The sequence below is a fragment of the Papaver somniferum genome, chromosome 5, assembly GCF_003573695.1.
Source record: "Papaver somniferum cultivar HN1 chromosome 5, ASM357369v1, whole genome shotgun sequence".
NCBI lineage: Eukaryota > Viridiplantae > Streptophyta > Magnoliopsida > Ranunculales > Papaveraceae > Papaver > Papaver somniferum.
Genome location: NC_039362.1, coordinates 53,912,791 through 53,934,500, shown reverse-complemented (window position 1 = coordinate 53,934,500; position 21,710 = coordinate 53,912,791). Strand labels below are relative to the sequence as shown.

At 36.4% G+C, this 21,710-nt stretch overlaps 2 protein-coding genes across 2 annotated transcripts; both read left to right on the top strand.

Moving 5' to 3' along the window:
• Nucleotides 1-3,999: 3,999 nt before the first annotated feature.
• LOC113281588 (protein QUIRKY-like) lies at nt 4,000-7,553 on the top strand. Its single transcript, XM_026530376.1, has one exon. It carries the CDS (start codon nt 4,273-4,275, stop codon nt 7,384-7,386), a length of 3,114 nt encoding a protein of 1,037 aa, XP_026386161.1. The 5' UTR covers nt 4,000-4,272; the 3' UTR covers nt 7,387-7,553.
• Nucleotides 7,554-8,642: 1,089 nt separating this feature from the next.
• LOC113281587 (probable auxin efflux carrier component 8) lies at nt 8,643-11,688 on the top strand. The gene is made up of 6 exons (XM_026530375.1): nt 8,643-9,994; nt 10,506-10,677; nt 10,790-10,875; nt 10,975-11,132; nt 11,230-11,306; nt 11,383-11,688. The coding sequence occupies exons 1-6, from the start codon at nt 9,487-9,489 to the stop codon at nt 11,447-11,449; spliced, it is 1,068 nt and encodes a 355-aa protein (XP_026386160.1). The 5' UTR covers nt 8,643-9,486; the 3' UTR covers nt 11,450-11,688.
• Nucleotides 11,689-21,710: the final 10,022 nt, after the last annotated feature.

Genomic DNA, 21,710 nt, shown 5'->3' with positions numbered 1-21,710 from the left:
TCTGACTGTCTAGTTGATTCTCTAGAAAGTATATTGGAGTTTGTCCATACAGATTACTAAGCGAAATATTGGGTGTGGTTGTTGTACCCCTACTTTTTCATATAGAGTGTCAAATTTGAAAACAAAAATGAAATTTCGAAGGTTTTCTAAACAACAACATTTGAACCTAGCTCTGCTCCCTTCACTTTGATCCAAATTTTGGAATATCAGTAATTGATTTACACTTTAGTCCATTCTCATGAATTTTAGTTCATCCAATGACGTAGTCGTAGATATGTAATTTGTCCATCTTGGAGTATTAGTTGATGAATGATTTATGGTTGATTGAACATATACAGGATGTCAAATTTAACAAAAAAAAACAAAAACAAAATGAAGAATGAAACTATTTTTGGTTTACTAAACAAAAGGGCATGAATCTTGTTCTGAGAAGTTTTATTGTCAAGGTCGGAGCACTTCACAAAATATAGGTCTGAAGCTGTTTATGTTCGTAAAATTCGTGGGATAAATTGTTTAGACCATACGCAATATACATATATTCAAATTTTTTCGTCGTTAAATAATCTGAACCTAAATTTTCATCATTTTCTCTTCTTCTTTTGAGACATTCATTTTATTTAACGAGAAAATGAAGATCTTTTTTTGTTAATTTTTGAGTTTTTTTTCCGTGTTCTTCAAGTTTTACCTTGACCATTAAAAAACATTAATTATCATCACCATGAGTCCTTCTATTCACCATCTCGATAAAAAATGAATTCAAATGATCACTTAAATCAAATTCATGTTACCATGTAGTCACTTAAATATAATCTCATCTCATGTCTCCATTTCCATGCTTAGTCTCCATTTCCATGTAATCGCTTAAATTCATGCTTCAAAAAAAAAAAAAAAAAACAATAACCTTACATCTAATCTCTTGTCTCTATTTCCATCGTTGCCCAAAACTCCAGAATTAGTTAATAGAATAAGGTATCGCAACTGGGTTGCACAGACGCAGACGCAGACACAACACGACGCGGACGTGGACACTATAAAATTCTCAAAAAACTTGTTGCGGACACAAATACACATAACTTATTCATATATTAATTATTATTTATTAATTAAAGATCCGTACAAAGCCTTGGTTGGTAACCTAGCAACAAGCTGGGCACCAACACCCTTTTGAATAACAACACCCAATTTATAAAAAAGAAAATTTACCTACACCACTACTAGCATATAACTAACTAAACAATTATTCGGTCTCTTAACAAAACACAAGGTATCACCACTAAGTTATCCTAGTGTAGAGAAGGCTAGAACACCCAAACCATAACCATGTGGTACACATTTGTCTAGATATTTAGTACGTTTGCGCTGAACAACATTCGAAACAGCTTGACCGGAATGAAAGCACGGATGCCATCACTTGCAAAGGGTGAGACGCCAGTGACATCCATACAAACATCTTGGTCATTCTCCCAATTATAAACAAGAATATCTGTAGGACACAAATATGTATTATTATCTAACAAAAATCCAAGGGTCACTTCTTACGCGCAGGCACACCAACCTTGTAACAAATGTCAGCAATTACATCCCGTACAAAATCATGTCTGAACTTGAGCCCCACACCTTTGGCACAATGGAGAGCGTGATCACCAAAAATATCCATAGGTCTATTACAGCTTGAGCAAAGTCAAAGTCAAGTGTTTCGATCCTGAAAATTAGAAAATAATGCTACATTATGTTGTTTTTGCGTATAAATTTCAAAAGAAAAGAAGAGATCGTTTGTTTATACACGTCGGACGTCAAGCAATCAATCACTAGTAAACACATGGCACAATCAAAATGCATTCTTAGAACAACACACGCCCAACCAAGGGTATATATAACGTCATTTCTAATTACAAAATCTTAATAAAGACCTAAATATCTCATTTATTCTCTCTGTCTTCTTATTCTCGCCACCTCTTCTTCATTTTTCTCCACTGTTGAATTGTTTTGCTTCATCTTCTACTAACACTAAATCCACATCTACCTAGTTATCTCTTCTTTTTCGTATTCTTTAACGTTTCTCCTCTGTTACCTATGTTGTGATAGCAGGACAAAAAATTATTCTAAGACTTTACCTTTGTATCTAGATGTATGTAGAATAAATGTTGGTGATAATTTTTTACTGATGAAGAATTAATGTGTACGGATATATAATGCAATTAATTAATGTTTCAGTTACATTTCCTTAAACTTTTTATTATGTATTCTTGGATGAATCGGGTTAATGATCGACCTAAATATTTGTCTTTCTTCATTTAGTTAATAATAGTAAAAGTAAAGGAAAAATTTAAATGAAAATGAAAAAAAACGCGTCAAACCCGAATTATCAATGCGTCCGACACACATCGTGTCAGCGTCCCATGGTTCAAAAAATGTAGCGTCCGTGCAACCCTGTAGCGCTTACCAGCTCTCCTTAATTCAAATGGGATAGGATTCCACGGCCTAAAATCAAGGCCAGGGCTCCACTTCAATTAGAATCAATAGCTACATGCCCAACCAAACTCCCATTTGAAGACATGAAGCTTCTTTGATATATCCGAGCACTCAAAAGTATTCGAACTTCAAAAGATGTGGGCTCTATCCTTTCTACGATATCTCCATCAAAAGATAATACATGTAAAATGTAAATCTCCACCTGATTTTAGTTCCTAACATCATTCTTAATTTTCATTCCTCAAATTTGAGAAAATTTACTGAATCTAAATTAATACATAGAGAATGATTTATCTTTTTGACCGGTTTAGGATCTCAGGATATTCTTGTAATGGTGTTTAAGATCTTAGAAGTTAGAACTATGTAATCATCTTGACGAGAAAATGATGAGTAGTGTCTGATTTGGTTAAAAGCATCGATATAGTGAAGAAAGAGACTTTAGCATAACAGAAGAGATGGTTGGGAGAATAAAATAAAAATAATAAAGGCGTGTGAGATATGCTGCTTTTGACAAAAAGGAGCGTCTTGTTGGGTAACAGAATCATATCCCTTCTTCCTTTTTAAGGCATCTTTTAGCTGTTCTTTTCTATGCTCCTTCCTTAGTCTTCATTCAAAACCCTATACTAAACCCTTTTCCATGCTCATACATTGACTCATCACACTCACTAGCTAATCCACACACTTCATTTGCCATTCCTATGCACCTCCTCAATCAGTGGCTTTGTAATTTGCACAGGTAAAGCATCAATTATGCATCAAGCCACTTGTACGAGCTAGAGCTCGAATTTACATTTACAATGTGACCAACATATGGTGCCCCAAGGGTCCTTGATTCGTTATTGATTGTAGCTGAAAAGGCTTATATCTTACTGAACTTCATCCCTCTTAACTCTTAAGAGTAGTTTTCTACAATTCATGAAAAGAGAATACTAAGGTCATAATAAAAGAAAAAGGAGTATAGATAAATAGATGCCTTTTTGCTCATCCTCTTTAGAACTTCATACATCAAACTTTACTAAACCTTTAGCGTTTGAGCACTTAAAATATGACTGCCTTTTGACTTAAAACTACATCTTTTGTTCTTAAGTGTTAGTGGGAGTATTAAACTTCACAAAAGATTGCCATTGTTTAGGCTGTTTCAATCCTATAAACTATTCCAATCAACGGAATTCCAACATAATCAATTCTTACTTAACAATGTGGACCTAATATCATTTCTCTTCATTTTTTTTTAGCACGAACTTACCCTACGCATGAACTAACATCTGATTATTTATTTTTGAAGCATTACATATGAATTTTTGGGGAACTTATATTTTTTTATTTTTTTGCGTATTTTGTTATTTTGGTTAGCCTATGATCAAGGTCTAATTTGATATTATCACCCCAAAATCCTAACTTCCTGCCCGTTTAATAAATCTTTAATAATCAAGTCTTATTTATGTGCCCGTTTCTGTTGAGGTCACTTCTTTTTGTGGTAAGGCTAACAGAAAAAGACAAAAGAGAGCGAGGGAAAACACTTCCAAAAATAAAAAGAGAAAAAAATTCCACTCTGTCTGTCACAGAAGATACGCACGCAACTAAATTCGCCACCACGACAGAATAAAGATGGTAAACATTCCATTTCCATCTATGTTCCTTCTCAAAACCCTAGAATCAAATCAACCATGCCCAAATTTTAAAGCAGCAAATTCCTTAGAATTAGTTCCACACACTTTACCCCTCTCTTCTCTCATACAGAAGAAAAAAAACCCAATTTCTTACACAGCGGAAATTACGATGTGTGCAAGAAGATAAACGATGACAACCCCAACACCACCACCACCATCAACAACGAAGCTGATCAGAAAATTAATTATCGAATTAAGTGATGCAAGAAATTTGTTACCAAAAGATGGACAAGGAAATTCAAGTCCATATGTTGAGATTGATTTTGGTGGAGAAAGGAAAAGAAGCAAAACGATCCATAGAGATTTGAATCCAGCTTGGCATGAACAAATCGAGTTTTTAGTAATGGATTTGCACAACATGGATTACTCAGTACTTGAAATCGAAGTGTTTACTGATAATAATAACAATAAGAAACAATTCTTAGGGAGAGTTAAGATTTATGGAACTCGGTTTCAAAGATTTGGTGAGGAAGGTTTGGTTTACTTTCCATTAGAGAAGAAAAGTGTATTCAGTTCTGTTCGTGGTGAAATTGGTTTAAGAATTGGTTACTTGGATGAAGAAATCTCAGTTGATGAAGCCGGCGCCGTAGCAGATGATAATAATAATGGTAGTAATAAAGAAGCTGATGATATTAAGAGAGTTGATGATCAAGAAAAATCTCAATTAGAGATGCCTCAACCAACTGAAACTGCACAGGAAGCAGCTTCTTGTACTATGGGGGTTGATGAATCTTCGTTTGTTCCGCCGCAGCAGATGCACGAACAAATGGAGGAGGTGGTGATGAATTTTTCCGTTCCAACTGAAACGCCGGTACAGGAAGTAAGGAAGATGCAAACAACAGGGACTACGGAAAGGGTGAGGTATTTTCAGAGACCGAGTACTAATCTTGGGATGGATTATCAGCCTAGGGTTATAACTGGGAGATTTTCCGGTGAAATGGAACAAAATAGTTCTACTAATCAAGAAGCTTATGATCTTGTTGAACCAATGCGGTACCTCTTTGTGAGGATTGTAAAAGGTTGTAATATCCCTGTGAATGATAATCCCTACGTTAAGATTCGATGTGGAAATCATTTTCTTAAATCAAGACCTGCGCTAATTCGCCAACAGACTGATCAACAAGGTGGTTCTGAAGTGTTGGAGTGGAATCAAACATTTGCTTTGAGTCAAAACAGGCAACCATTGGTTAATTCTCCTACACTTGAAGTTTCTATTTCTGATGGGAAAACTAACCAATTTCTTGGTGGAGTTTGTTTAGACTTATCTGAAGTTCCTGTTCGCCGCGATGCACGTCAGACAGATTTTGCTCCAGAATGGTATAACCTCGAAGGTGGCAGTAATGGGGATGAGCAAGAGCGAATTACAGGTAAAATTCAATTAGCTGTTTGGGTTGGAACTCAAGCTGATAGTGCTTTTCCTTTGTCATATACTTCAGAATCACCATTTATTGATTATACTAAACCCAAAGTTTATCAGTCACCAAGACTTTGGTATCTTCGAGTTACCATAATTGAAACTAGTCATGATCTTCAAATTCGTTCACCGCCACATTCTTTGCCCGATATTCGTGTTAAAGCTCAACTGGGGTTTCAGTTTGTACGTACTAGGAGAGGTAGTACTAATAATCACCATAGTTCTTCATTCTTTTGGAATGAGGATTTGATCTTTGTTTCTAAAGATCCTAATCCTACTGACCCTTCCAGTGATGAACAACTCAAATTCTATGTGGAAGACAGATTGGGTAAAGATACAGCACTACTTGGTGAAGTTTCTGTACCTCTCAGCTCCATTCATCCGCCACGTATCGATGATCGCGACATACCTTCCAGGTGGTTGTCATTACGTGGTGGCGGTGGTTCTGGTGATGCTGACAATGGTGGCTCGTATTCGGGCAGAATTCATGTCAGATTATGTTTCGAAGGTGGTTATCATGTGCTAGACGAAGCGGCGCATGTGTGTAGTGATTTTCAACCAACAGCAAAACAGCTATGTAAACAACCAATGGGAGTACTGGAGTTGGGTATTCGTGGTGCAAGAGGTTTGTTACCCATGAAAACCAGAGGTGGGGGGAAAGGATCTACCGATGCTTATTGCGTTGCTAAATATGGGAAGAAATGGTGTCGTACTAAAACCATTGTGGACAGTTTTGATCCCCGTTGGAATGAGCAGTACAAATGGGAAGTATATGATCCCTGCACGGTTCTAACAATTGGAGTATTCGACAATTGGCGTATGTATGGCGATATGGCAGATAAACCTGATTGCAGAATCGGAAAAATACGCATTAGAGTATCAACATTGGAGAGTAACAAAGTTTATACGAGTTCCTACCCTTTGTTGGTTCTCTTAAGATCTGGTTTGAAGAAAATGGGTGAGATTGAAATAGCAATTCGGTTTGCTTGTCCGCATTTTTTGCCTGAAACATGCTCGGTCTATGGTACACCACTGTTGCCAAAGCTGCATTATCTTCGCCCAATTGGTTTAGGTCAGCAAGAAGCGCTACGGAGTGCTGCTACGAAAATGGTGGCAAAACATGTAGCAAACGCAGAACCACCATTGAATCCTGAAGTAGTACGGTATATGTTGGATGCAGATTCTCATACGTGGAGTATGCGGAAGAGTAAAGCAAACTGGTATCGCATTTTATCCGTTTTATCATGGGCAATTGGGTTCTGGAAATGGGTTGAAGATATTCGACAATGGAGGAATCCTGTGACAACATTATTGGTACATTTCTTATATTTGGTGTTGGTTTGGTATCCAGAGATGATAGTACCAACTGGGTCACTGTACTTGTTCTTGATTGGAGTTTGGTACTACAGATTCAAGCCAAGAACACCAGCAGGAATGGATATAAGGTTATCACAGGCAGAACGACTTGATCCGGACGAGTTGGAAGAAGAATTGGATACATATCCCAGTTCATGCCCAAACGAAGTGATTCGAATGAGGTATGATAGGTTGAGAACATTGGCAGGGAGGGTTCAGAAAGTGTTGGGAGATTTTGCAGCTCAAGGAGAAAGAGTACAAGCATTGCTAAGTTGGAGGGATCCAAGAGCTACCAGGTTATTTATAGGGGTTCTTTTAATCGTTGCAGTAATACTCTATGTTGTGCCACCGAAAATGGTGGCGGTGGCACTCGGGTTTTATCTTCTACGACATCCAATGTTCAGAGACCCAATGCCCCCTGCTAGTTTGAACTTCTTTAGGAGGCTTCCTAGTTTATCTGATAGATTGATTTAGAGCAGTTTAGAGAGAGAAAGTTCAGTGAGGAAGAGTAGAAATGTAGTGGTAATTAGTGGTAATTATTTTCGGTAAAATTGTGGGTGGATAAGAACTGACCAGAGCATGTATTATGAAGAGAGTTTTATCAAATAATATTCTCTTCTATTTTAAACTGCACTTCCATCTGTTTTTTTGAGTATCCAGACCTAATTGTGCTGCTGATGTCCGGATTTGATCATACTATTGCCCAGACTTCATCTGGCTAATCCGGGAGGCCCTGCAGGTACCAACTGCTTAAGAAACTCTCTGTAACCTTGAGGGTAATTGAGCGCTAACCTATGGAGCGCAACCTATATTCCTCTGTCAATTCATCTTGTTTAGTTTTTCTATCAAAATATCATCCATTTTATGTGTCATTTTGCACTTGCATCAAGAGCGAATTCTCAAAACTTCAAAGAGTAGCTACCTACAGAAATCATATTTAGTTAAAAGAGTTTTAACACTCACAAAACTACCTTTCAAACAGGGTGCATCAAGGACGCCTGGCATGAGCTCATTTAAAAGTGGTGGGATCACCTGAATAAGAGTGTTTGGCCAATGGAACACAGGAAAGAACAAAATCAACCCTTGCAAAGGGCACATCGTACTTACATATGCCCTTTGTTCCTGACAAAGGAACATGAGAGAACCCCGTAATTACAGAAGCCGTGTTGGATGCTCTGCACCTTTTACACACTTGTATCAAAACAGCCACCGCATGAAACACTTGCACAGTGTAGAAAATAAATCAAGATTGTAACAAGCCTCTCTCACAAACAAGACCTGTAACGAACATAACATCAAATTCTATCTCTGTAGAAAATATGAGAGGAAAATTAAAGGAAAGATATCATGTGTTTATGCTGGTCTTGTTTTAGCAAATTTACACATTTTAAAAGCAAATTCTCCACTAAACTTATTCTCAACTTTTGACCAAATTCAGCTAATAGTCTTCCTTCACAACACTCTTACTAAAAACCTTCTTTATAAATTCTGTTTACTTCTCTTGCAATTCAACTTCTTTATTCCAAATTCAAATTCTAGATGACCATCCATTAATTTTAGAGGACGTTACTGCCATCTATTACAGCTTAGATGCACATATTGCCATCTACACACGGCAGAACCAGACCCACATTGCTATCTTTGAGCAGTACTTCCATGTCCAATCAATCAAGCCCTCGTTGTGTCCTCCATAGTATAACTCCACCTATAACAATCTTTGTTTAGTTTCTGTCATAAGTCACAGAGCATCTCAATAGAACCTATTTTCTTAGACATCATCCAGAAATGAAATTGAACAGTAAACTACAAGCAAGACTCTTAAGGCATATTTGTCATACACAAATTTGTACTTGCCTGAGAAAGAAATTTAATTATCTGACTAAAGTGGCGAAAACAGTGGAAATAAACAGTTTATTCAGATTAGATGACTAAAATCTCCCTACTCTGCTACACACTAGCCTTCATAAACAAGAAAAATGAAAGCAAAAGATGAAGAATAAGATGTTTGGTCAGAATGCAAAAGATGAAAATCATGTTTTCTACTTTAAAGCCTCCTACTACAACAAGGCTTAACCATATCAGCAAATCAGTGAATAAGTTCTTCATCAACAAAATAACTAAAATTAGAAACAAATTTTTTTGACTTAAGGATACTAAAATACTCAGGCTGTTGCTAAGTTAGAGCTATAATCTATCATTATTATGGTATTAAAAAACATTTGCACGTTGCTAGGTAATCTTTTTCGATACAAAAACTTCAAAAAGCAAATAATATTTGCATGAACAAGCAAAACTTTCATCCAAAGATACAACATATAAACAAAAAGTGACATCTAAAACGAATATTTAACGCTGAACTCATCCTAGGTGTACTGCAAAGCTAAAGTTTTGGGGGGTAACCTCGCTGTTCTCTAACAAAGGTTTTCGTACCGTTCTCCACCCTTTAAATATTTAAAGCTAACTAAGCTATTGAAAGAAACATATACAATTCCCTCAATCTAAAACAAACCAAGTTCAACCAATAAGCAATAAATAGCAACTTCCCCCCATTTCCTGTTACTTTCGGTGCAGAAAATGATTTCTTGGAGTGATGTTTATCATGTCCTATCTGCAACAGTTCCACTATATGTTGCCATGATCTTAGCGTACATATCCATCAAAAGGCTGAAGCTCTTCACGCCAGACCAGTGCTCTGGTATTAATAAGTTTGTAACGAAAATTGCCATCCCACTATTATCCTTCAAAGTGATATCACGTACTGATCCTTATCATATGAGCCTGAAACTCATAATTGCAGACACCATCCAAAAACTATCCTCCTTAATAGCATTGGCAATTGTCGGCAAACTTAGTTCCAAGGGGAACTTGGGTTGGGTAATAACTAGTTTTTCTTTGGCTACACTTCCGAACACTTTAATCGTGGGAATTCCATTACTGAAAGGCATGTATGGGGAAGAAGCAGCTATTCTTCTTTCACAGATAGTAGGATTACAGAGCATAATATGGTACAATCTACTACTGTTTCTCTATGAGTTCAGAGCAGCAGAGGGAGTTTCTGCAAATTCTCCACTAGAAGCAAGAGGTAGGAATTTGGGTTGGCAAGTCCACCAAATGACAGTTCTATTCTTACCAATATTACACTCACTACTGTATTTGTTTGAGCTTTGAAGTTAACCCTATCTCGGTCGTCTCTTATTTTCTATCCTGTTGGGCGAATTTTGTGATAGGAAATATTCTAAATGGGGCCAAGAAAAGAGTCTGTACCGAATCATACCTTCTCGTCAACATTATAATGATAGATTATCCTCAGCAGTTAAGCAGTATTTGCGCTAATAAGTTTTCATGATTTCTTTGTGGTTGACTATAAATGGTGATTATAAAATGAAACAGTTAACACATAATTGATAACCGATAAGCGTAAGACGTGGATGCAGATCATAACATCATGCACAAAAACATACAGAAATTAATTCATAAGTTATAGCATAAGTAACAGTGGTATAAATTTACCCAGTGTCAGATATCACGTTGCTTTTATTAGTTTATTGATGTTAACTTAACTGCAAAATTATTTGTTCCTACTGTGTCTCAAGAGGAACTGGAAGATCCGCCTGAATTACAATCAAAAGAGGGACATAACAAATCAAAAGATACAACCATAACAAAAACCAAAACCATTCTGTTGACAGTGGGGAAGAAGTTCATGTGGAATCCTAACACTCATGCAACTTTGCTTGGTCTTATCTGGGCAATCATAAGCTTCAGGTATATTTGAAAGCGCAACAGTATGAGTATCCATGAAATACATATGCACCCTATTATGTCCTCTTTGAGTGCCATGAGTTAATTAAGGTTTTTTTTGTCAATGTCATTGCAGGTGGAATATAAAACTTCCAGAAATCATTGAAAAATCAATATCAATATTATCAGATGGAGGACTAGGCATGGCCATGTTCAGCTTAGGTATGATTCAGCCAGGCATCAGTATAATAAAAGATAGGAAAAACTGATTTCTTTCCCTTTGAGATAAAACTATCCTAATTTATATCTAAACAATGACAGGACTATTCATGGCATCACAGACTAGCATAATAGCATGTGGGACTAAATTGGCAGCCTTAGCAGTGGGAACAAGGTTCTTGATAGGACCTGCCCTAATGGCAATTCCCTCCCTTGCAATTGGATCAAGGGGAAAGCTGCTCAAGATATTAATCGTGCAGGTAATATTGATATAATGGACTCATTCTGAGCTGTTTAGGTAATATAGAGTAAGTTGATGTGCATCGTATATTTCTAATGCGTATAGGTGTGTTGCAGGCAGCTCTTCCTCAAGGAATTGTTCCATTTGTGTTTGCGAAGGAATACAACTTACATCCGAACATCTTAAGCACTGCGTAATGAATGCTTGTAAACTTCAACTATCTACCAGATTCAAAGTAAAGACCCTAATTTTATTTTCATTGTTTGCAGGGTTATTCTCGGCCTGCTCATTGCATTACCTATAGCTTTGGCCTACTACTTCTTACTAGAATTGTAACTGAATAGTGCTTAAGCATAGCAAAAATAAATCATCAAACAAAGAGGAGGCGCATAACAAGGTTAATATCAACAATAAAGACAATAATGTTGCATTTCTTTTCTTTACTTCTTTAGAAGTTGACAACAACCAGGAAACTGCTCTAAGAAATAACGGCACAAATCCATTCAGATTGTGTTTATATTTTACTTGTAAATGACAATGTGAAAGAATTTGCTACATGCATATTACTATGGACACCAACTATGCAAACCTCTTATAGAGCATGTCGTAGACGGACGATGCGTTTCACGTTTAATGTTCATACCGTACAGGATATATGCCTCAACATATTCATTTTTCCAACCCTCCCTTAGCTCTGTCGAATCTGTGTACCACTGCCTGAAAAAATTACTCCACAAAATGGAAAGAATTAGAACTTCAATTCATTTGAATTCTAAAACCTTAGAGAACCTCAAATTTCATCTGGGAATCAAACAAGTATTTACCCCCACTACACAAAAAAGAAACCCTTCTTGTAGAATTAGGATTTGATGATTAAAACTACAAAAGATTCATAATTTCAATAAACCTCAAACATTTTTCAAGGAGAGAGAGATGGACTTACTTGCAGACCTGGGCGCAATGAAGAAGATCAACACAGTCAAGTTGTGAGAAGATTCGAGTGAGGAGATGTGTTGGTAGGGTTAGAGCGGAGGGACCATCTCTTCCTACTCCCCTCTTCTTCTCCATTCCAATTTGTTCTGTTCTATCTCTCTGATTTCTTCTCTATTTCTTCTCTGTCTGTCTCTCTTCATGACACCCAATTTTGTGCTTGAATTTTCTTTCTGTCTGCCTTTGCTTTTACTACGACTCAAATGCTAGAACTTACGATTCTTTGTGTTTGGGGGTTTATCACAACTCACAGGACAATTGAAAACGATTAATTGGGGAAAAACTCATCTTTTTAAATTGCCAGTTGCTACAACTACCAGCAGTGAACCAGTGCCCTCGGGTATTCGCCTATGCGGTGCTTTTGCTCTTTTTCTTTTTAATACTTACTTCCTGCACTTACCAGAAAGTTCTTCTATTTTGGTGATAAATTAAGTATTAAGGCTAACCCCTACGGGCTAGATATCTAGCTGCTAAATTGGTCATCCACGTCAGTTAGGACAACCTCCTAAGTCTTATGGTATTTCTAATCTAGTAGCGAAGCGCTGAATCGAACAGACCGCTGAACGCTGAACCAAACAGTGTCATATGATTTTATTTTCCAAACAACTAATCATTACCATTTCTCTCTCCATCTTTTTCCTCTCTCTCCCTCATTTTCCTCTCTCCATCCCGTTTTTCCTCTCTCTCTCCCTCTTTTTCCTCTCTCTTCATCACATTCACTCTAAATATTTAGTAAAAAGTATAGAACCCCGAATATTTAAATATTCCTAGCATTTGCTCGCATTCACGTTTTTCCTCTCTCCCTCCCTCAGAATTGATTTTTAATATTCCGTCGGAAGTTATCGGATATCCGATATCCGATAAGCCTTATCATAACGGAACTGGATGAGCCAGATTTCGTTTCGATAAGTTCCATTGACAACCCTACTTTTAGGTGATAAATTAGTATTAATATTTAAATGGGACTGTATGATTACACGATACTCAGTGTGTATATTTGTACTCAAGATTGGCTGAAACTTGATCGGGGAAAGATCTGAATTGTTTAGCTAAATTGATGAAGTTCATTTCGCTAAAAAAGGTTGTGCGCTCCCATGAACTATTGGATGATCCCGTGCATTATGGGGTGAGTTATATATATTGAATCGTTGTATATGTATGGATGAATTAGAATTATAATAAGATGATTCCAAGCATTAGGGTGAGAGTTTACCTTAAGGAGTTCAATAATTGTAGATGGTGAACTTTTGACCAAGGAAAAAACGATCGATTTTGTAATCGGTCAATTTGATCCAAACTCGTTTACTCAGACGAGCTCTACTTAAGCCTTACAAGTACGGTTCCGCTTTCGAGTTTTATAAGTTAAACTTCGAACCGAAAGCTCGGCCAAGAAGAAGCCCAGCCTTCGACTAGGGGAAAAACGAAGTTCAAATCCAGGTCTAAGAAAAAAGTGAGACTTTAATTTGAGGTCAAGACAAATCTCAGGCTTCGAGTTAAAAAAAACTCATGCTCCAACCGAGATAGAGGAGAAGCCTCAGCTTAAGACGACGGCGAAGCTTAGGCTTAGCCTAAGCCAAAGCTCAGTCCAAGATTCAAGGCGAGTGTCGAGCCTGCACTTAAGGAGAGACTCGATCTTATACTTAAGATGAGATTCAGACCTAATTCTAAGACAAGACTCAAATCTAAGCTCAAGTCAGCATTCAAGCTAGACTTAAGATGTAACATGTGGTTCAGCTTCGTCGAAGGCGCGACTCAACCTTAATTCAGCCAAAGTGTCTACAATAAATCGTGCTAGCTTTATATGTGAATCCTATGGTCAAGCTATCGAAGACTGAAAAGACGAGGGTACCCAAATATACCTCAATCTTAAAACTTTTCCACCTATAAGTCCTTTCTCCGAAAGTGATTTTCTATAGACTGAGTCGAGACAATACAACTAATCGGTTCACACTTCGTGTGATCGTCTATGGATACGAGATCGAGACAATACGACAACAAGATAACTTGTGTGATTGACTATGGATACAAGATCGAGACAATACAACAACAAAGTATATTTACTTGATAATAGGTTCGGACTTAACCAAACTCTAGAGATTATCTATCAAGTAAAATAAGAATTAATGTTTGTGTAATTTATTTTAAATTATAATAACAACAATTATAATTGCGGAAAATAAAAGTAAATGACACACCAAGATTTTGGTTAACGAGGAAACCGCAAATGCAGAAAAACCCCGGGACCTAGTCCAGAGTCGAATACTCTCAGAATTAAGCCGCTATACAAAATCAAACCAACTTCGTATAGTTGAGACCAAGCAACTAAACCTATAATTCACCTAGTTTCCTCAGTATCCCTGCGCCTCCAACTTGTTAATAAGTCACGCACTTGGAACAATTCCTTTGGTTCGTATTCCAAACAGTAAAGGAACAACAAATCTGTTCGGTAACAACTCTTTTCAAACAACGTGATTTGAGTTTGACAAAGGCTCTTCCGTTTAACCAATAAACTCCTTTGTAGGGTCCTTAGATCAATCTCTCAACAACTACCGAAGTAATTTTTAGACTATGCAATCAATACTATTAATCACAAAGAAGTGTATTGATGTCGATCTACTCAACATCAATCCAATCTATCACAATGATAAACCGATTATAGTTGGATCCTTTTCCAGCCGAAGCAAGTATTGTGCACACCAAAGATTATGAACCCAAAAAGTCTTCTTGTCTTCAAATCTTCTTTAATCTTCAATCAGCACCTGCACACAATCCACTTGAATCTCTTGTGATCAATCATACATAGAACGGAGTCTGTTAACGTTGGATTATCACAAGACGTCTTTAGATCTATAAACAGTCCAAAGATTCCCGTCGAGACTTCGATATAGTTTGAGTGAATCTTATATCAGAAGAGAAGATTCTCAAGCATAAACATACTAGGTGCAATCAAAGTTCAACAACCGTTAGTTAATCAAATCAATCGAAAACTAATAATAAACTGCAATTATTTAGTTTCCCACCAACGGTACTAATAGACCTTCCCAATCCCAAAGAAGTCTTTAAACTGAGCGACTGTAAGAGATTTCGCCTAATTAGGTTACTTTCCTCTCCGAATAGGCGGCTCTAATTATTCTCAAAAATAACTTAGACCTTTCACTTTTAAACGAGAGAAATACTAGGTTAGTTAACTAGTAATTCTTGTTAAGGCATTCAGTTAGACTTGAATAACCAAAACCTTCACATTTGATAAGTCTAACTAAGATCCGAAAAACTTAGTTTCTCTTATCAGGAAATCACTTGGACTAAACAAATGATCCCGAAACATTTTTGTTAAGCCATAAATAATCCATACAAACCAAATAAACCAACTTGCATAATCATTTATCTTAACCGGAAGCAATTGAAACAAACATAGACATTATAGTACTGTAATTGTACCGAAATTTTGTAAGCCTAAACAATTGATACCAAACAATAACGAAAGATAACAATAGTTTTTCTTAACCGGAAACAATTGAATCACACACACATACATACACTAATAATGGAATCAACATCAATTGTACCGAAATTTTGTTAAGCAAAAGCCATAAAGATATGAAATAAAATCATGCTTTTCTTAAACAGGAAAACAATTAACTAACAAGATTGTTACCTCAAATTCCGCATCATCTTCTCCTTTTCTTCATATCCTTCCGGCGAGAATATCATCATGTTGTCATCTTCTCGCAAAACAAAATAACAAAAACAACCAACCTTTACCAGAGAAAGGTTGAAAACCGGTTTTAACTATGCAATGCAAAAGTTGAAACCTCGAAATTCACATATGCTTTTATGCTAAACCAAGATTCAACCTATTGTGACTTTTTCACATATTGTTTCTACAGGAACCCCTCATGACCGTTTGATAAAGCCTACCAACATGGGATAGAACTTAATCCCGCTAAATCAAAAAGTCACCCAAACCATAAGGGTTCACAACATATGAGATCGAATATTAAGGTTATGAAAACCGAAAACATACATCTCATAAATCAATTTGCAATACACCATAAATATTCAACATGAAATCAATTATTGCAATTGCCTCAATCTTGTAGGAAATTTAATTACGTAACCAACGCAAAAATAATGAGGTCATTTCGAGTTCGGGTGAAGAAGTTATAAGCAAAACAGTTTTACACTCCTTCGTATTGCACCTCTCACTAGGATCGGTACCCATGTGTTGTACCTCTCACTAGGATTGGTACCCATGTGTTGCACATCTCACTAGGATCGGTACCCATGTGTTGTTAGTGAAGGATCACAATATTAAACTGTTTTTGACATAACTTTTGCATACGATGTCCGAATTTAGTGATTTTTGGCTTGTTTTAACCGTAAAAACAAGAGATACACATATATGATCAGTATATATCAACATCATAAAGTTAAAATTACCATTTCTATCAAAAGTTAAAATATAGATAGAGAGGGTATGAGAATAGAAGACAAGAAATCTCCCTAAAGATGTTAATAGACATATAATAACCGAGAGATCATGTGCTCAGGTTTTTTTTCATGTGCTTTCTCACCTTTCAAAAGATTAAGCACTAATGTGAGCATGCACATTCTAACACAACTAGGTTGTGCTAAGTTTAGCCTTGTCTTGTTCGTCACGAGTGACTAAGACAGAATCATCATTCTTGACCTCTTTCTTGGTTTGTTTTCTCTTGTTCCATCTCTTGTTTTTCTTCTTTGACTTGTGATGAAGAGTGTCATTATCACAACGTTTACTAGTACAAGAGATTTCAGACATGGTGTCTTTCTTTAGTCTTTCAAGAAAACTCTTATAATTATTGTCACCAACAATTAACAGCTGAGAGTCATTCTTGTGACTAACTTTTGGTCCCTTCTTGGTTATGGAGGACTTTGGGATCCATTTAGAGTTGGGTTTCGCAGGAGCAGCTTTCTCCTTCATACCATTAGGACGATTGTCCTTTTGAATACTTTGCGAAACAACTTTTCTCCAATTTGGAACATCAGATCTTGTCTTTGCATTTACAAAGTTATATCTTTTTCTATATTCCGGTCTTTTATAAGATGACCTTGTCGAGCGATATGCAAAATTTGAACTATCATTATAATAATTCTTTTGCCTAAACTTAGGACAATATCGATCTGAGTTCCTTTGGGGAGCAATCTTACCCAATTCTTTTGATGCAAAATAAAGTGCATCTTGCATCTTACGAACTTTGCATCCCCATTGCAAGTGCCCTTTATTACCACAATAATAATAATGCTTAGTATAAACATACAAAGTATGAGTTTTAGTGTTACCTTTTTGTGGATCCTCTTGCATTGGAGCTCGACGAGTTTTCTTCTTCTTCTTCTTATCTTTGGTCAACGTTGTTGCTTTCTTGATATTAGCAGAAGTGCTCTCTTTGATGGATGCTGGTTGAACATAATTCTTAGGCTTGACAGGCTTTTCTCCGTTACAAGAAATAGAGACATCTTTGACATCAGTGGAAGTTTCTGGTTGAGAAGAATTTGTAGCTTTGACAAATTTTACCTCTTTGCTAATATTTGAAGCATCTATTCCCTTATAGACCAATCCTCGTGTATCACGATGATTTCTGCTTGCTTCTAACATTGAGGTTAAATTGTTTGAGCTGACATTGAACTTTTCAAGTTCCAAATTTTCATCTTCCAACGTCTTGATTTTATCAAGAGCACCAGCTAGATCATCCTCAAGGAGTTTTTCTCGTGAGAGATATTCACCTTATTTCTTTTGAAAGCTCTTTTGTTGAGAGTTAATCCTTGCATCATAATCAACAAGTTTTTCTTCCAACAATTTTACTTTTTCAAGAGCGGCATCGCGATCTTCTCTAAAAGTTCCGCTCGAGAAAGACTAGCACTTGTTTTGTCCTCAAGATTCTGTATATGTTGAGAATAATTTTTCTTTGCTTCCGCAAGGAAATTGTTAAGACTTTCTTTCAGAGAATGAAACTCTAATGAAGCTTCCCTTTTTAGAGAATCAAATTTAGACTTTGTGGAGGCAAGATCAATAACAAGTTGATCATTCTTAGCTTTCAGACAATTTATATTGTCTAGCGTCTTTGCTTATCTCTCTAATGCATGAATTAGTTCACTTGAACATGAGAGGAAATTTTCGCTTAATTTTTTTGTATGAAATGTTTCTATATTCGATGAATCAATGTTTTTCTCGTCATCAAGAAGAGATTTTTCGGAGTCTGAATCATTGATTGCGAATACAAGACTTAACTTAATCTCATCTTAAGAACATTCAAACTTATTCTCAGAAGAGCAAGTATAATGTGACAAAGAAGCCCCTTTTAAACATTTCTTAAAATCAAAACTTCCAACATCTTGTGATACGTTAACTCAGTCTTTCTTTAGTTTTCGCTCTCGCTTAACTCTACTTTGACTCATGTCTTATAGGTTGGGTCGCATCAAACATGGATTGTTAGATCTTTTCGTGTTTACCTGCTCTGATACCAATTGAAAATACAAGGGTACCCAAATATACCTCAATCTTAAAACTTTTCCACCTATAAGTCCTTTCTCCGAAAGTGATTGTCTATAGACTGAGTCGAGACATTACAACTAATCGGTTCACACTTCGTTGATCGTATATGGATACGAGATCGAGACAATACGACAACAAGATAACTTGTGTGATTGACTATGGATACAAGATCGAGACAATACAACAACGAAGTATGTTTACTTGATAATAGGTTCAGACTTAACCAAACTCTAGGGATTGTCTATCAAGTAAAATAAGAATTAACGTTTGTGTAATTTACTTTAAATTATAATAACAACAATTATAATTGTGGAAAACAAAAGTAAATGACACATCAATATTTTGTTAACGAGGAAACCACAAATGCAGAAAAACCCCGGGACCTTGTCCAGAATTGAATACTCTCAGGATTAGGCCGCTATACAAAATCAAACCAACTACGTATAATTGAGACAAAGCAATTAAACCTATGTTCACCTAGTTTCCTCAGTATCCCCGCGCCTCCAACTTGTTAATAAGTCACGCACTTGGAACAATTCCTTTGGTTCGTATTCCAAACAGTAAAGGAACAACAAATCTGTTTGGTAACAACTCTTTTCAAACAACGTGATTTGAGTTTGACAAAGGCTCTTCCGTTTAACCAATAAACTCCTTTGTAGGGGTCCTTAGATCAATCTCTCAACAACTACCAAAGTAATTGTTAGACTATGCAATCAATACTATTAATCACAAAGAAGTGTATTTATGCCGATCTACTCAACTAATCAATCCAATCTATCACAAAGATAAACCGATTATAGTTGGATTCCTTTCCAGCCGAAACACGTATTGTGCACACCAAAGATTATGAACCCGAAAAGTCTTCTTGTCTTCAGATCTTCTTTAATCTTCAATCAACACCTGCACACAATCAACTTGAATATCATCAATCACATACAGAATGGAGTCTGTTAACGTTGGATCATCACAAGACGTCTTTAGATATACAAACAGTCTAAAGATCCCCGACGAAACTTCGATCTAGTTTAAGTGAATCTTATATCAGAAGACAAGATTCTCAAGCATAAACAAACTAGGTGCAATCAAAGTTCAACAACCGTTAGTCAATCAAATCAATCGAAAACTAATAATAAACTGCAATTATCTAGTTTCCCACCAACGGTACTAATAGAGCTTCTCAATCCCAAAGAAGTCTTTAAACTGAGCGGCCGTAAGAGATTTCACCTAATTAGGTTACTTTCCTCTCCGAATAGGCGGCTCCACCAGTAACAACAAAACTAGGTAGTTTTGTTGGCTCTGAGGATTAGTTTGATAGAAATGCAAACTTCAATATTTATAGACAAGGAAGTTTGGACACCAAGGAATTTCCAAAACCGAATATTCTCAAAGATATGCAATAAACACAAAATCGGTTTTCATAATTCCTGGAAATGCATTGTCCAAATATTGACCGAAATACCAATCGAAAAATATATAATCAGTAAATGTACATTATTAATTATTATTTTCTAAAGATATGTATTTAATTGCTGGAGATTAAATAGCATGTAAAAACTAAGAAACCTTAATTAAAAGATTCTCAATTTATTTCGATCCTGGGATTCTCCTTTAGCTATTAAGGAATATCTTTGAACAATTAATGATAAGAGTTACTGCACATATTCAAAGTATGTCGATATCTTTACTTTGCAAGTCCTTTTTCATACTTACAATCTTGGAAACGATTTTCCACACTTCCAAACAAGTTTAGAATTGGTTCGTCTGAATTCCAAGAACTATGTGATTGGTTATCCTATCAAATCACCAATTACGGGTTTCACGGTTCTACCAAAACAATTTCGGTTATACCTCCATATGAGTATTGTGCATAGTCACGCTAGTTACCAAAATTCGGTTGACTAGGTACTAGGATCGGTTCCCCACAACTTATGGTAACTACCTGTATTCGGTTGCACATGTCCATAGGACCGGTTCCCCTAAAACTACTAACTTGTTGTACATGTTCATAGGATCGGTTCCCCCATCTACCAAAAATGTGTTGCACCTCTTACAAGGATCGATTCCCTCTTGCAAATTTGTTGCACCTCTTACTAGGACCGGTTCCTCAATGACTAGATAAGTTTTTATTTACAAGGTATCGATCATACCATCTTGAGTGATTACTTAAGATCGGTTTCACTAATAAAAGTCATACCAATACATAAGTCAGGCCTGTGTGTAGTTTTACCAAGATACATAAACAAGTTTATGATCGGTTATACTAAACACACAAATTGGTAATTCAAAATACATTTGCAATGAATAACAATACCAATAAGCCTAGCGATGTCCCTTTCGCTTCACAAAACGAGTTTATGAACTTACTTCCTTTAAACGAATGTAAAACATTGTTTTCTAGGATGAAATCTTCACTCATATCCATACATAATCACAATAGCATTCATATGATCATGTTGATGTCTTATATACAAAGTTTAATGGTTAAGCAATAAACCTCGTATTGTATTCCTTAATACTATGTTTGACTAGAGTTTCATACACAGCTTCGCAGTTATGTTTTCAATATGCACGACTTGAAAGATACGTTAGGGAAAGAAACATTTCAAGTCAAATATTACTAACCTCAAGAGGAAGGATGATGTTGTCGTTGTATCTCCATACTTCTTCCCATTCTCCAAGTCTTCATGTAATACTTGTAAGTCTCATATCCTAACACTTTCAAGCTAACCTATACGAAGTTGACTCTAGTATATAATCAAGCGACTCTTTAAATGAGTTTTGGTTCACTAAAATATGACAACCAAACTTGACATACCAACGCTTGGTGGGTTCAACCGAGTTATGCTCTAAAAAGACTTTATAACGTCACCCGGAGTCTTGAGGACATCGAAACCAAAACGTTAAACTCATGAAGTCTAAGATTCCTTCGAGTTTTACAAGGTATTCCAGGCATGTTCAACCCTCGGAGCTCACAAACTCATTCACGAGGCTCTCACAAGGAAATTAGGGTTTTTTCTCTGTCAAGGCAAATACCATGCCTTCGTCCCCTCAAAAGACGAACTGTCTTGCCTCAATGCT